Source organism: Pongo pygmaeus, chromosome 7, assembly GCF_028885625.2.
Source record: "Pongo pygmaeus isolate AG05252 chromosome 7, NHGRI_mPonPyg2-v2.0_pri, whole genome shotgun sequence".
NCBI classification, from domain to species: domain Eukaryota; kingdom Metazoa; phylum Chordata; class Mammalia; order Primates; family Hominidae; genus Pongo; species Pongo pygmaeus.
Window position 1 is genome coordinate 133419476 of NC_072380.2, and position 17580 is coordinate 133437055.

Below are 17580 nucleotides of genomic sequence, written 5' to 3' on the forward strand. Positions count from 1 at the left end.
TTCTCCAACAGGGTCAGGAAATGAAGTATATGGATTAACCATATTTTCTTATAACTAGTTATCACTTGTATCATACATATCAGACCTATTTTCAAAGAGGCAGAATGTAAATACAATTTTGTGATTGCCATTCTAACTGGTGTGAGATGGTATCTCATTGTGGTTTTGATTTGCATTTCTCTGATGGCCAGTGATGGTGAGCATTTTTTCATGTGTTTTTTGGCTGCATAAATGTCTTCTTTTGAGAAGTGTCTGTTCATGTCCTTTGCCCACTTTTTGATGGGGTTGTTTGTTTTTTTCTTGTAAATTTGTTGGAGTTCACTGTAGATTCTGGATATTAGCCCTTTGTCAGATGAGTAGGTTGAGAAAATTTTCTCCCATTTTGTAGGTTGCCTGTTCACTCTGATGGTAGTTTCCTTTGCTGCGCAGAAGCTCTTTAGTTTAATTAGATCCCATTTGTCAATTCTGGCTTTTGTTGCCATTGCTTTTGGTGTTTTAGACATGAAGTCCTTGCCCATGCCTATGTCCTGAATGGTAATGCCTAGGTTTTCTTCTAGGGTTTTTATGGTTTTAGGTCTAACATTTAAGTCTTTAATCCATCTTGAATTGATTTTTGTATAAGGTGTAAGGAAGGGATCCAGTTTCAGCTTTCTACATATGGCTAGCCAGTTTTCCCAGCACCATTTATTAAATAGGGAATCCTTTCCCCATTTCTTGTTTTTGTCAGGTTTGTCAAAGATCAGATAGTTGTAGATATGTGGCATTATTTCTGACGGCTCTGTTCTGTTCCATTGATCTATATCTCTGTTTTGGTACCAGTACCATGCTGTTTTGGTTACTGTAGCCTTGTAGTATAGTTTGAAGTCAGGTAGTGTGATGCCTCCAGCTTTGTTCTTTTGGCTTAGGATTGACTTGGCGATGCGGGCTCTTTTTTGGTTCCATATGAACTTTAAAGTAGTTTTTTCCAATTCTGTGAAGAAAGTCATTGGTAGCTTGATGGGGATGGCATTGAATCTGTAAATTACCTTGGGAAGGATGGCCATTTTCATGATATTGATTCTTCCTACAAAAGTCAGGAAACAACAGGTGCTGGAGAGGATGTGGAGAAATAGGAACACTTTTACACTGTTGGTGGGACTGTAAACTAGTTCAACCCTTGTGGAAGTCAGTGTGGCGATTCCTCAGGGATCTAGAACTAGAAATTCCATTCGACCCAGCCATCCCATTACTGGGTATATACCCAAAGGACTATAAGTCATGCTGCTATAAAGACACATGCACACGTATGTTTATTGCAGCATTATTCACAATAGCAAAGACTTGGAACCAACCCAAATGTCCAACAATGATAGACTGGATTAAGAAAATGTGGCACATATACACCATGGAATACTATGCAGCCATAAAAAATGATGAGTTCATGTCCTTTGTAGGGACATGGATGAAATTGGAAATCATCATTCTCAGTAAACTATCGGAAGCACAAAAAACCAAACACCGCATATTCTCACTCATAGGTGGGAATTGAACAATGAGAACACATGGACACAGGAAGGGGAACATCACACTTCGGGGACTGTTGTGGGGTTGGGGGAGGGGGGAGGGATAGCATTGGGAGATATACCTAATGCTAGATGATGAGTTGGTGGGTGCAGCGCACCAGCATGGCACATGTATACATATGTAACTTACCTGCACATTGCGCACATGTACCATAAAACCTAAAGTATAATAATAATAATAATAATAATAATAATAAAAGAAAAAAATAAATAAATAAATACAATTTTGTGACTTTTTTTCTTTTTGCCTCCAGATTCATTATTTGCCACTCTTTGCCTTGCTCTGTGCTCCAAGAGGTCAACCTCTATGGGCTAAATGGCATCACTCAGGCTCCTCCCTCACCTCTGGCTTCCAATTATGTATGGCCAACCAGAAGCCCCGAAGGGGATTCCATGGTAGAAGAAAAAGGTTGGGGTACTGACCTACCTCCAACCCCAGCTGGGCCACTGTTCCCCTCCCAGGGCTATAGTCCTCTCCAGGTGGTAGTAACTTGCTCTTTTTGATCCTCAGACCCAAGGGTGGTGAGAGCTTCCCACTGGGTGCTAGGTCCTGGGTGCTTCCCCACCCGTTGTTGATTCCCGAGACAGCCCCTTCCTCTGTCTGTAGTTCCTGCATTATGCTCTTTAGCTGACATTTCAGGGATGACACCTGTCTCCTGACTGATACCACTCATTTATCATTCTGTGTTTAGTGAGTGATTTCTATATACTGTTCTAAAAATTGGCAAATACAAAAGAAAAACCATACATGCTGCTGTCCTTAACAAGCTTGGAAATCCAGTAAGGAACACAAAACTCTCAAAATGCAGTCATACTCTAAGTCTCAATTTAGGCAATATCTCCAAAAGCCTAAACCTTTCCTATGCCTCTACCTACCTCTGCCCTCCATCAAGACATACCTGACCTCAGTCCCATTGACTCAGGACCAGTGCAATAAGCTAGGTAATAGTGGCCAGGTGTGTGGCTGACTATGGCTCTGAGCAAAATTAATTCTGGAATACTTCTTTTTCGTCATCCCTCCAAGCCCATTTCATCACCAACTCCTGCTGATTCTATCTGTTCAAATGTATCTAACTATTCTTCAGAATCACTGCCCTAACCTTGTAAAAGAAGCCAGGATTATTTCTCACCTAAATTTCTGCAACAGCATCCTAGCTGGTCTCCCAGCCTCTAGTCTTGCCTCCTATTGATCCATGCAGCCAGAGAGATCTTTGTTACAACACTCCATGGCTTCAGACCCCTCCTAAAAAAAGTCCAAGTTATAAAGTGGCTTAGCTCTCATCATGATGACCTCTCCAGACTCATCACTTGAGACATTCTTTTTTTTTTTTTTGCTTTCTTTTGAATTTTAATGTTTGTGGGTACACAGTAGGTATAGACACATTCTTCTTATGAATTGCTCCAAAGAAACTAAACCTCCCATTCTTCAACGGAACTACAGAACTGTATTTTTTCTTGCCTTAGTGTCTGTACTTACACTAGTTCCTTTGCTGAGAATACCCTCCCTGTCTTCGTATCTCAACCTTTGACCTGGCTAACACTTACTTTATTATTCAAGTCTAAGCATAGACATCACTTGCTTTGAGAATCATTCCCTGTTGACAACACCCAGCCTGCTTTAAAAACAGAACTTTGGATTCAGTGTCCTTCCTGCGAGGAAGCCTCCATAGCATCCTGTAGTTTCTTCATTGTCTTTCTATGAAATTGTTTGGTTAATTACCAACTTACTTGTAGATATACCCTACCTAATGGGAAGCTATGTCAGGGCAAGAACTCTGTCACTGATGCAGCCTCAACATCCAGCAAAGAACCAAGATGATTGAAACTATCTATTGAAAAGTTGAAATTTAAGAAAAGAAGCAATATCTCAATCAGGTTCAACATACTAGCAATGTCAAAATTCCTGTTACAGTATTGTTTAGGATCAAAGGGAGTATCAGCCAATAGATACACACCTTATATGTCCACACAGGTCTTGTTTTAAGTGTATCTGCAGTGCTGTGTCTCAAACTCATTCTCCACTAAGGAAATCCAAATTTCACATGTGTCAAAAGAAGAAAGAGCAGGGGTCTCTTTGTGATGCCCCCATTTCCTCTGTAGAATCTCCAGGCGAGGTGATGCCTGCTTGAATAGAGGATGCCTGCATGATAGCATTGGAGTTATTTTCAGAGGCATCATTATCTCTGCTTGAAAATCCTTAGGCAGCTTTTTGCAAACAAAATAGAGTTCAATTAATGTATCAAGAACAAAGGATCAAGACCTATAAATATATAGGTCAAGATTAGCAAAAATCCTTCAGCACCCAGATGGTCAAGTTTAACCTCTCAGAGTGCACTTAGGAAACTAAAATTTTCCAGGAATGGTGCTGATAGGTACAGACATGGGCTAAAATTAACTCATAAGGAGCTGTGTGTTGATGAAGTCATAGAACCATGCTTGGTGAGCCCTCTCCTCAACTCTCTCTCAAGGTAAACTGGAGGTACTTAAATTCATTTTTTAACTAGCTTACCATTGCCAGTGAAACCTCATTAATTCATTCACACTGATTAAAAATGCATGATAATTAGGATGAATGCTGAAGTTTATCTCGGAAGAAAACAAATTTTCTTAAAAATAACAAGACTAGAAAAATTTTTTTAAGCTCATTAAAATGAATCTTTTGTGTACTCTGTTATATACCAATTTGCAAATTATGCAAGGATTCTCATTGGGAAAAACAGTGGTTTGGCTATTCATGTTGATCTCCTGCCCTTTGTAAGATCCAGTAAAAAGACAGTAAAGGAGGTCTAAACTCACAGGAGAACAAGACAGGCATGACATGTTTGGAGGACAGACAGCGATGGAGCTGGATTATTGACTCTGCAGAGTGGAGGATGAGTATAAAATGCTATAACCTAAAGGGCCACAAAGAGAATTCCAGCCAGATGTGAGTCCCTTGGCTCTGCACAAGGGCTCAGAACCTCCAGAGACAGGGTAGGGGGTGATATGGCCCTGAAAAGAGGGCCCTAAATGAAGTCTGTATGCTGAGTGTTGGGACTCTCAGAACAGTGGAAAGTGGGTATTCTCCCACTATCTACCCCCAATCCACACTCAAAAAGACAGAATGATTCTCCCATAAGTAATTGAACAGACCCAGGTAAAGCTTCTAAACACTGATATTTGCAGAATTGGGAGGGATCTCTTGGTAAGCCTTGGTTCACCAAGCAATAATTCTATGTGAATTCTCACCAGTTGACATCCCCCTCCCCACTCCCCACATAGGTTCCAACATATTTTACTCAGTGCAAGAAATGAACAGATAGCAATAGATCACCAGACATTTGAGAAAACCTCCAGTAAAGAAGACGAAGATAAAAACAAACAAACAAACAGAAAACAGTAAATGGAGGAAAAAAGAACACAAAGAAAAGTAAAAAAAGAGAATTAATATTCTCCAAGAATTAACAGAAAATATGACATCCAAAAAAGAACAAAATTCTATAAAAAAAAATTCAGAAAACAAAAAGCTAAAATATGACAGGTAAAAGGTAAACAAAATATATTCATGAGAAGGATTACAAAATAAAGTAAAAAAAGTGTAATGTAAGCAATAGAGAAAAAAAGCCTTACAACATCAATCTAGAAGCCCCAACATCCTTCTAACAAGACATGTGAAGAGAGATAACAAAAACAGGAAGACATTATAAAATTAATAAATTCCTATTGCTTTAAAAAATAAATCTTTTAGATCTATTTGAGTTTTAAATTATCTGCCTTTATCATTTTGATAACATTTAAAATTTCACTTAAAATAACTTAAAAAAGGGAGTGTGTGAGATCTACTTTGTTAGGTCTGTTATGAGTGCCACCAGGCAGTACTTTACTTAGTCTCATTCACTATATATGCTTAAAAATAATACAACCATTTAGCACTTGTTTCCTATTTCAAATTTCTGACTAATTCAGCTCAACCTCTCTGAACTTCTCCTTCCCAACCACCATTAAAACGATTACTGAAATGTTACTATGTATTCTACTTCCTAAATTTCTCAAATGCAGAGTGCCCACACTGCTGAATCTAAGGCTAACATCACCTCTCTTTGTATGTATACCCTTTCTACAGTAACAAAGTATTTCACATGAGTTGCCTAAGTGAGAAGCAAATACTGACATGTATGTAGGTGGGTGGGTACGTAGGTAGATAGACGATAGATAGATAGATAGACAAATAGGTAGATACATAGATAGCTGAAAAAGCATGACCAAAATGGTGGTTCTGGTGGTAAAGGGCAGTCCATAATTTCAAATGAAGGAGGTAAATTATCCAAAAGATAATACTCATAGTTTTTTGTTTGTTCATATTTTTTTGTTTGTTTTAGTTTTTTGTTTGTTTTTAGTTTTTTGTTTTTAATTTTTTGTTTTTTGTTTTTTTTTTTTTGAGACGGAGACTCGCTCTTTTGCCCAGGCCAGACTGTAGTGGCACTATCTCGGCTCACTGCTACCTCCGCCTCCTGGGTTCACGCCATTCTCCTGCCTCAGCCTCCCGAGTAGCTGGGACTACAGGCGCCCGCCACCGCGCCTGGCTAATTTTTTGTATTTTTAGTAGAGACGGGGTTTCACTGCATTAGCCAGGATGGTCTTGATCTCCTGACCTCGTGATCCACCCACCTCGGCCTCCCAAAGTGCTGGGATTACAGGCATGAGCCACTGCACCCGGCCTATTTTTAGTTTTAAATTGAATGGTAAATGTTTAACTTCTTATGTTAAATTACACTTGAAAAAATAGAATATTGACTTTTGTTCATGATATACACAGCCGATTACAAGCAATTCCACTGCCATGTTTCAGGAGGTTTCCAGTTCCAGCAAAATAATGATCTACATAAATTCAGGAATGCTTCTGCTACTGACACCTGGGTTTTCTAGATAAAGTATAATAAGAAAAGTGTGCTTGTTTGTGTAATGCTGATCTTACAAGAAAGAAAACGAAACTCCCAGGTGTCAAAAAAAGGGGGTGGGAGTGGCATTAAAAATCAGAATGGTGAGTATTTAAGCTAATCATAAAGCATCCCTGGGAAAGTGGGTAGGGGTGGGGTTGTGACAGGTAGCATGTAGTGGGTCAGGTAGTGGTGGGTGAGCTGAGGACTTGAAATTTGACAAATAAAAGATAGTTAAGGTATTGAGAACCCATGAGTTGGGAAAATGGAACTGAGGTCCCTACAAAAAGCCAGAAGTCTCAAAAGGCTTAAAAATGTCTGTGAAAGAATGTCTTACAAAATAATCTCTGCTTGACAGCTTGACCTTCTGGTTCTCTCTCCTAGACTCTGAGTACAGAGAGAAAAAAAAAATCCCCTTTTCTTGCACCCAGCAATGAGGATATTTTGACTGAAAGCTACATTTACCCCATAGTTATCCTGCCACCAATTAGAGGATGCCAACATTAAGTCATCTAATCATAACAATCAAACATGATTATATTATTGGCCACATTTTATAGATAATGTCTTAGTCTGTTAGGTAATGTCTTAGTCTGCTATAACAGAATACTTCTGACTGGGAAACTTATAAACAACATAAATTTATTGATCACAGTTCTGGGGACTGGAAAGTCCAAGATCAAGGCACTAGCAGATTTGGTGTCTGGTTAGAGCCTCATAGTGCCTATTTTGTGTCCTTATGTAGCAGGAGGGGCAAATAGGCACCCTTGGGCCTCTTTTATGAAGGCACTAATCCTGTTCATGAGGGTGGAGCCCTTATGACCTAATCATCTTCCACAGGCCCCATCTCTTAATGCTATTACAATGGAGGGGAGTTGTCAACATATGAATTTTCGGGAGACACAAACATTCAGACCATAACATTCTGTCCCTAGCATGCCCAAATTCATGTCTTTCTCACATGCAAAATACATTCATTCCATCACAATAGCCCCCAAAATTCTTAACTCATTCCAGCATCAACTCAAAAGTCTAAAACCTGAAGTCTCTCTAAATGTCGTCTAAATCACATGTAAGTGAGACTCAAAGATATGCTTCATCTTGAAGCAAATTTCCCTCCAGATATAGGCCTGTGAAATTAGACATTGTATTTCAAAATGCAATGGTGGGACAAGCACAGAATAGGAGAGAAAGGGAAAAATAGGAAGAAAGAAAGGAATAACGGTCTTGACCAAATCTATACCCAACAGGGCAAAAATTGAAATTTTTTTTTTTTTGAGACTGAGTCTCATTCTGTTGCCCAGGCTGGAGTGCAATGGCATGATCTTGGCTCACTGCAACCTCTGCCTCCTGGGTTCAAGCAATTCTCCTGCCTCAGCCTCCCAAGTAGCTGGTATTACAGGCATCTGCCACCACACCCATTTTTTAGTAGAGATGGAGTTTCACCATGTTGGCCAGGCTGGTCTTGAACTCCTGACCTCAGGTACTCCACCCGCCTTGGCATCCCAAAGTGCTGGGATTACAGGTGTGAGCCACTGCACCCAGCAAAAATTGAACCTTAATTCTCCAGAATAATTTTCTTTGACTCAAAGTCCCACCTTCCAGACACACTGGGATGGGGGTTGGGCTCCCCGGGCTCCAGGTAGCCCTGCTCTTCATGGCTTTGATGGGCACAGCCAATGTGGCAGTTCTCATGGGTTGAAGTTGCATGCCTGCAACTCTCCCAGGCAGGAGTTGCACACTGATGGCTCTACTGGTGGGAGGTCTTGTCCCTGAGGTGGCTCTGCCCTTATGGCTCTGCTAGGCACTGCCTTAGTGGGGGCTCTCTGTGATGATGCTGGCCTCACAGCTCTAGTGGACATTGCCCTAATGGGGGTTCTCTTTGGTGGTCCCACCTCTGTTCTCTTTCTGGGCCCCAAGGCTCCACACGGGATCCTTTGAAATCTAGGTGGAGATAGCCAAGTCCTCACTGCTTGTGCACCCTGTGTATTGGTGTAGTGGCACCTTGCAGATACTGCCAAGTTTTACTACCTGTGCCTTCCAGAGGGCAGCCTAAGCCATGCCTAGGGCCACTTGAGCCACAACTGGGGCAGCCAAGGATCAATGTAACACAAGGCACAGAGCAGAGTCATTAAATCGTTCTGTTCCCAAGGCCCTGGCAGCCTTAAATCTCCAAATGCCTTCAGGGTCATTCTTCCATTGTCTTAATGAATAAATAGCATCGGGATTCCACCTACTCATCCTAATCTCCTTATCAAAGGTTCATTGAGCTACACTCTTTGTGTTCTCTCCAGAACACATTTTTTTCATTATTTACAACAGGCTGGGAATTTTCCAGATCTTTAAGTGTTGCATCTCTTTTGATTATAAATTCCATTTTTAATCATTTCTTTCTTCTTGCCTTTTACTATAAGCAGTCAGGAGAAGCCATGCCACACCCTCAACACTTTGCTTAGATATTTCTTCTGTCAAATATTCTATTTTATTGTTCATAAGTTCCTCCCTCCACAAAACTCTAAGACATGAACACAATTTAGCAAAGTTCTTTGCCACTTTATAATGAGGATGGCCTTTCCTCCATTGTCCAATACCATGTTCCACATTTCCATCTGAGACCTAATTAGAACTGCCTTTACCACCATGTTTATACCAATATTCTGACCATGGCCACTTAGATAATTTCGAAGAAGACTGAGGCTTTCTCTACAGCTCTCCTCTTCTGAGACCTCCCCAGAATTCTCCTTAAATCTCCTTTCACAGCATTGTACCTCAAAATTCTTCCAGCCTCTATCCATTACCCAGTTCCAAAACCACTTCCACATTTTTAGGTATTTGATATAGCAACACCCCAATTCTGTACCAATTTCTTAGTCTATTCAGGATGCTATAAAAAATATCTTAGATTGGGTAGCTTACAAACAATATAAATTTTTTTTCTCAATTCTGGAGACTGGACAGTCCAAGATTAAGGCACCAGCAGATTTGATGTCTGGTGAAGGTGTGTTCCTCATAGCTGGTACCTACTATATGTCCTTGCATGGTCTAAGGGGAAAACAGGCTCCCTTTAGCCTCTTTTATAAAAGGGCACTAATCCCATTCATGAAGTATTAACCTCATGACCTAACTGCCTCCCAAAGGTCTCATCTCTTAATATTATTACATTAAAGATTAGGTTTCAATATATGAATTTGGGGGGTGGGGGGACACAAACATTTAGACTATAGCAAAGAAGGAACCTGAAAATCAGAGAGATTGGATAATTTACTTAAAGTTAAAGGGAATAAGTAACAGACTTGGGATTTAAACCCATATTTTCCATAATAACTGCAACTCTAGAGTTTTATTCACTGATACAAGCATGCAGTTAATCTGGATCTGTTTTTACATATGTAAAACATGTCCACTTATTACAGCACCATATACATATACTTTATATATATATTTTTTCTATTTCCAAAATGTAATGTCAATCATGAGTTCTGGCAATAGTTTCCATTATGAAGCCACCATGACATGCCCAACAAAGAATGAAAAAACTACATTCAGAAAATACATATTTTGTGGGCCTCTTAAAAAGAGATGCAGTTTTCACAAACAAAGACTTACAGAGGCCAAAAGACAGGAAAAAGTACCTCATAAATCTTCATTCTTGATGCACTAAAGGAGGAAATGTTTCAACAGTATTCAAAGTTTAATAAATACATTTGAGAGTTCTATATAAGACATGGGGGGCAATAATATACCCCCAAACACTGGGAAAAAGAGGAGAAAGGCTGAACTGGTAAAATGATTCCTCTCTTGTTGGTAGCCACCAAAGACCATCTGTCTATGAATGTGTAACTAAAGTATTTGGAAACATCTAAAACTCAAAACAGGGTACTATGAGAACAACTTCAAGGAGCCTAGAATGAAAAGTGATTAAATTTGATAAGCAAAACCCAAATCAACTGTTTTGTACTCACAGGAAGAAAGAACCATGTTAACTGAAGGGGATAAATTAGCCATGAAAGGGCAGGGAAGGGCCACATGGAAAACCTCAGGCTATTTATGTACAGCTCAAAGGAGTGGGAGTGTTGGCAAAGCAGAAATTTACATAAGGGTTACCTCGGCAAGGCTCTCCCCGTCCTGGAAGGGAGGGCTTTCAGCTTACTTGCCTAAAACATACTTCCTAAGGTCTGTTAACACACCTTCTATTGATTCCACACTCACCAAATCACTTTCATGACAATTTAATTTCTTGTGTAGCTTATCTACTCAGAAAGAGTGCATCACTCTGCTTTGAAAGTCCACATTGTTTTGAGTTATTAATACTTAGTGTTCTGGCATTCTGCTCATATTCACATTTGTCTTCCAATACAGCCTGCTCACAATGAGCGGGTATATAAATCCTCCCATGTGGGCATTTCCATCTACTTGACAACTGTGTTGCTCATCACAAACAAATTTTGCCTATTTGGTTAATGTGAGTCAACCCCTTAGAGATGGATCTGCTAACACTATGCCCACTAAATCAAGTTTCTGATCTTCTGTGGCTGAAACTCAAGCACTGGATTGTGGTGACATCACTAAGGGTACCTTGTAACAACATATCCAGGCATCTTACAGGACTTAACAGATTGCACCCCTTTGAATCACAGTGCAGCCTAGCAGAGGTTTTCCATTTGAAACCGACAGCACCTTCTGTGAATGTTTCATTTGTGCACCATAAATAGAGATGTACACTGTTTCCCAAGAAAGATGATGTAAATCTTTCCATAATTTAACCATGAAAATCTACAGTGGACTCTGTTACGTAGCAGTACAAAGAGTCATGACTTAAAGCCTCATAAACTACCCATTGTAGCACAGCTGCTCACAATCCAGTGACAGGCTTGGTTAATGGATTGTCCTGGTTTCTTTAAGCTTCCTATGTCTGTCAGAAGAGAACTATGCTTTTATTTATTCCCTTATTCCCAAGACTATTTAGTGGAATATTTTTTCAAAAGACATTTTTAGAGAAGAATATGAAAAGTGAGCAGATAAATACACTATTTATCATTTATGAACAACAATAGTTTTGAATGCCAAAGTTCTAGATATCTGGGGTAATAAAATGAAAATATGGAGTGTATCAGAGCTGAAAAACCTTATGACTTAGGAACCGAGTAGGCATGTAAGAAAAAAATCACAAGTTATTATGAAGCATGCTATTATGAACGAGTTGACACAGAAGGTATAGCGAGACGTTGATATCTGAGAAGACTGTTTACCCTGAGGCTTAAAAGGGCAAGTAGGAAGTTGACAGGAAGGCAACTGTAGGAAGTATACAAATTATTTAAGGGATGCTGGAACAGAAAGGATGAGGTAAAGAGGAGCTGGACAATTAGGGAATATCTAAAGCCTAAAGGGATTTTTATGCAATACTGAAGAGTTTAGATATGAGTGCAGGTGACAGGGAGCCATTTTGATGGAAGGGGTAAATTTCAGGTTCCCTTGGCTAGCTAGGTATAGAGTAGATGGTGGGAAATGGTAAAAGAGCAAACTAGCAACAAAACACCCTGTAGGAAACATACCCAGATACCCTCAGGGACTAAGGATGTGGGCCTGGCTCAGGGCAGTGACTGTGAAGGCAAAGAGCTGAATATGAAAAACAAGAGATATTTAACAGGTAGAATAATAAAAATATATTGTAATTACTGACAGCCACTAGCAGTGACATATTCTTGTGGATTCAATGCCTGCTGGGTGACCTTTTTCACAGAAAGAGCAGCAATCCTGCGTGCTGTTCTATGGCTGTCTGTATTTGAGAAATTGAACATTAGACTTTTTAATGCAGACTAGAGGCACCTGTGTGTCACCAACTGAGGGAATGAGCCCCAAGATGCTGTGGCATTTGTCATTGGTTCTCAGGTTTTAGCTCCCAGGAGACCATTAACTCCTGGCCAAGGTGCTTACAGTTCAGGCGAGCTGCTCTTCCAGGTGCTGAAGTTAGAGGCAATGCATGTGATGATTCAGAAATTGGGCTTGGGGTCAGCTAGGCTTGGGTTTGAATCGGAGATCCATCGTTTGCTTCAACTCTCATTTCTCAGCTAAGCATCACTGTCTACAAAGTAGAGAGAAGAGTTCCCGCTACCTATGATGGTTATTTGAATTAAATGAGATTCTTGCTTAAATTCACATATAAGGGGTAGAACTAAGATTCCACTGTGGGTCTAGCTGACTGCACACTCTATACTCTCTCTTTATCCTTCTTTCTCTTCATATTTAACGGATGCATTATTTTCATTATTATTTATTTTTGAAGAAATGCAACAATGTCAGTTTATAGTTCCCTTTTGACCCAAGAGTTATTTTACAGAGAGCTTTAAAAAACCCATGAAAAAAAGCTTTGTGTGGTTTGGTTTTGTTATTGATTTTCTAGTTTTATTCCACTGTCATCAGAGGCTGTTGTTTGTATTATTTGTACCTAATGGAACTTATTGCATTTTCTTTGTGACCTGATCTGTGGTTAATTTTGTCAGTGTTCTTTGTGCACTTGAAAAGTAAGTGTATTCTCTATTACCAGAGTAAAGAGTTTGCAATGTATTCAGATCTACTTTATTTATTATGTTGTTTGGGTCTTCTATATAATTATAGTAAGTCATCCCTTACTTATGGTTCCACTTTCCATGGTTTCAGTTATCTGAGGTCAACTGCAGCCCAAAAATAAGTACAATAAAATATTTTGAGAGAGAGAGAGACCATATTCACATAACTTTTATTACAGTATATTGTTATAATTGTTCCATTTTATTAGTATTGTTGTTAATCTCTTACTGTGCCTACTTTATAAATTAAACTTTATCATAGTATGTATGTATAGGAAAAACAGTTATAGAGGAGTCAGTACTATCCGTGGTTTCAGGCATCTAATGGGGGTCCTGTTACATTCCTTCCATGGATAAGGGGGGATTACTGTATTTATCTGTGTCCTCTACTTGCCCTTACTTGGATGGAAAGTGGTATATGTTGAAATATCTAATATGAGTATGTTTCTGTCTATTTCTTCTTGCATCTTCTGCAGTTTCCGCTATAAAAGTTGCTGTTTTGTTATGTGGTATGTATTCATAACTACTGGATGTTGCTTGTGAACTCTTGCCTTCAACATAAATCAGTCCTTCCTTGTGCTACTTTATGGACATTTTACCTTGGACATTTTTCAGCCTGCATTTTACCTTGTCTTATATCAAGATCAAAATCAATGCTTTCTGTTGTTATTTAATATTTTGCATTTGCCTTGTAAGCTTTTGCCCATCCTTGTATCTTTCACCTTTTAAAATCACTCTGTTAGATGTGTCTCTTGCATTCAGCATAGAGTTGGGTTTTGCAGATTCCACATTTCTGACTGGTACACCATACTCTGTTCAGCCTGTAACTGGAGTTTCATAAAATATTTGTTTCCTTTTTATTTTCTTCTCTTCCTCTACCATGGGCAAGCCTCACCTAGGCCCCCAATCTTCTTGTTAGAAGCAGTTTGGGACCTGTCTGGACCTGAAGTCCCTTTAGAACCATCTGGCTTAGCTGGATTCTCATGTTTGATTCTGCCCTGCTGGTTCTCACACCACAGTAGAACAGGCTCTCCCTCTCCCACAGGGGAAGCTCTATGTATAATCGTTGATGGTGGACTTGACGAGCACCAATATAAAAGTTTGAAACTTATTCTCCTCTACTGGCTTGACATACAGACTGAAGTTTCCAATATCTAGATTAAGGTCTGATGTCTCCCAAAATATTCTTTAAAATATAATTAAATGACCTGGGAGTGCTGTTGTAGTGTATAAGTCTACTTCTGGAAGAAACCCAAGAAATCATCTATTCAAATCTTCTCCCCAGTGTATGAATTGCTCCTACAATGTCCCAGTAAGTTTTTGTCTCAGTTTGCGTTTTTCTGGAAATGATTAACTGACACTGTCACCCATTTTATAGGCATGAGTTTGAAGCCCAGCTAGACTATATAACAGCTATATAATGTTGAGAACTTATATAAACACTTTTTGTCTAAATTTTTTGTCTGTAGAATGGGGACAATGAAAGAAACTCAGAGAGCTGTTAAGAAGACTAAGCAGGGTTACAAATTCAAAGATTAGGCAGGTAATTAATTGAATTCCATAAGTATAAGGTAATAGAAATGATGAGGAGAGTTCATTCCCTTGTCAAAGGAGAAAACTCTACTGAGCTCTGGTATATAACTGCCCTGCCTGCAACAATGTGGGCCCAATACCATCACCAGTTCTTCCAACTTTTCTAGAAAAGCAGAAACCTGGCTTTTTAAATGTGAAATTTCTCAGTTATTGAACATGGCAACTAATTCCAATTTATGTAAACACTTAGACTATTCCAAAAAAAAAAAAAAAAAAAAAGAAAACATATCTGTAGGCTGGGTATACCACAGGCTGCCACTTTGCAGTCTCTGGTCTACATTAATTAGCATAATGCACATGATAGGCACTCAATACTACATCATGAATTCATCACATCTGAAAACTTTGACATCAGATCCTTGGGAGATGGGACTTGTTTGATTGGGTGGGTAAAAGTCCAGGGAAAAGGAGACTTAGAGTAACCATGATATCGACTGCAGGCCCAGGAACTCTGCAGAAATCGTGGGGAACAAAACAGAGAACAGGGTGAGAGTGGACCAGCGATGATCTCTGTGTCCTTCCCAGTCTGTCTGCTCTTACCCCTCTTGCCGATACTTGCTGGCTTTCTTGTACAACTGGCCAATCCCTGCACAGAAATAACTAATACAGGGGAGTAGGGAGAGCGGGGTAGAAAGATCCTGCAGCTGGCCAGAGCCAGAAGGGCCCTGGCAGCGTCCTTAGAGTGAGCTAACTGAGATGAGAACAAAAAAGACATTGAGCTGGGAGCCAAGGAAGCAACTTTCTCCCTGCCCCTATTCCCGACGGCTTTTCCCCATCAGCAGCTCTGAGCCTAGCCAAACACTTTCTATTCGGGTGGGTTGCAGCTGTCCCACACATATTCTAAATAAGGGCCAGTTGAGCGGTTCCTATTTTTAGCCCTTTAATGTGGATGCAAAGGTCACTAAGATTCCCCATTTGCTGGCTCAATTCCTCGCTTTCTTTATTTCTCTTATTTTCCTCCTAAAATGTATGTTTTCTCTTCTACTGAGCTAAAGTAAGAATTCTGGGGGATAAGGGACCCTGAATTTTACTTCCTCTTGGCTGCATTCCTTATAATTGCCATGGTTTGGGTGATATATCTAGCCTGTGGCGTGCAAAGTCATGTACCGACTTTGGGAAACAGCATTCCAGACTTGGACCAAAGCCACTCCTTTTGCTCTCTTGAGCATAAAGAGATGCTTAAAGTAGAAAATAGCCTTAAAGCGACTCTCATGTAACCCTCCAAGTATACAGCGGACAGCACTGAGGCCTAGTAAGATGAATTTGCTTATTACTATCTAACATTAATAAGAAACATTACTATAGCTTATATTCATGGAAGGTTTTCCTGTGCTGAGCACCTTACATGGTGCATTAGTTCATTTTGTGTTGCTCTAAAGGAATACCTGAGGCTGGGTAATTTAAGGAAAGAGGTTTATTTGGCTCACGGTTCTGCAGGTTGTACAGGAAGCATGGCACCGGTATCTGCTTCTGATGAGGGCTTCGGGGAGATTCCACTCACGGTGGAAGGGGCAGGGGGTGCCGACAAGTTACATGGGAAGAGAGGTAGCAAGAAAGAGTGGGGAGGTATGCCATGCTCTTTCAAATAACCAGCTCTCACTTGAACTAATAGAGCAAGAACTCACTCACTACCTCGGGGCGGGCACCAAACCATTCATGAGGGATCTGCCCCCATGACCCAAACACCTCTCACTGGACCCCCATCTCCAACATTGGGGATCACATTTCAACATGAGATTTGGAGGGGACAAACATCCAAACTATATCACATGGATTTCCTAATTTAGTTCTCAGAACCCAACAAGGCATCTATTTCAATTTTTCCCATCTTAGAGATGGCAAAACTGAGGTTAAGCGGTTTAAGAAACTTGGCCTAAGTCACATGGACTGGTAATGAGCCCTGAAGACATTTAGGATGCTGATTCCAGTTCTTCAACTCTTTCCAGAACCAGTGCTCAGTGTATAGATTCTCTCTCTCCTCTGTCTCTCTCTCTTTGTCTTACACACACACACACACACACACACACACAATTCTCAGCATGGCCCTTTCATGCTTTTCTTTGGAAGCCATGATGTGTTTTCAGAACATGAGGGCAATCTGGTGCCCCCATTTAGCCTGAGAGGCCAAGGAGCTGCTCGATACAGTGGAGAGTTTTGACCCTATTTACCTGTTCTCAGGGTCGGCCAAGGCCATACTCCGAGTGACGTAGCACATTTTGAGGGGGATGCTTTTCCGGTCTCTGTGGAAGGAGAAGGACTGCGATGACGGGGGGTCTGAGGTGCTGCCCCCTAACCGAGGGGATTCAGGCGGAGGTGTTTCCCACCCAATCTCGGATACTGGGGATCCTTTCTTCACGTAGGGCGTGGCTTCTCGCATGTACTTCACTGCAAGCAAAAAGACAATAAGTGCTTTTAATACATCACGGCTGAATTTCTGGGAAGTCTGATTGTGTTTCTGAAATAGACTTGCATTGGATAAGCTCTTAATACTGAACTTCTTAAATTCTCAACGAGATTTCGAATTTCTGTTCCACTCAAGGTAATTATCTTATTATTTAAATTATATAGCTCTGTGGACCTTAGAACTTGCTGTTATGATGTCCTACAGTTGAGAATTGTGTCTAGCTTTTTTCAGCTGTGACAACTTTTACATTTTCTGATTTTAAGTTTTGCATTCCGCGAAAAAGGCTGAAAACGTGGGCAGAGATTAGGCTAAAAGATACATTATTCAATATAGATGTAAGGAATATGGCAGCCACATTTATTACCCATGATGCCATTTTTCTGTTGAGAAACAATCATAGGGTTTTCAATTTAATAGTGTTAAGGAAACACATACAAAGAAATACATATAAGAACACATTTTGTAGTGGTAAAAATGTGTAATAGCAAAAAAATTATTTGTGAGCACTGAAAACTAGAAACAATGTAAATATCCATTAA

General features: G+C 40.0%; 1 protein-coding gene across 1 annotated transcript in view; it reads right to left on the bottom strand.

Moving 5' to 3' along the window:
* Positions 1-17580, bottom strand: part of SNTB1 (syntrophin beta 1) — a 289632-nt gene that overhangs the window by 154201 nt on the left and 117851 nt on the right. The window contains exon 3 of the mRNA XM_054497824.2: positions 16806-17022. Within this exon, the coding sequence (XP_054353799.1) occupies positions 16806-17022 (217 nt within the window). The remainder of the gene's footprint in view (positions 1-16805; positions 17023-17580) is intronic.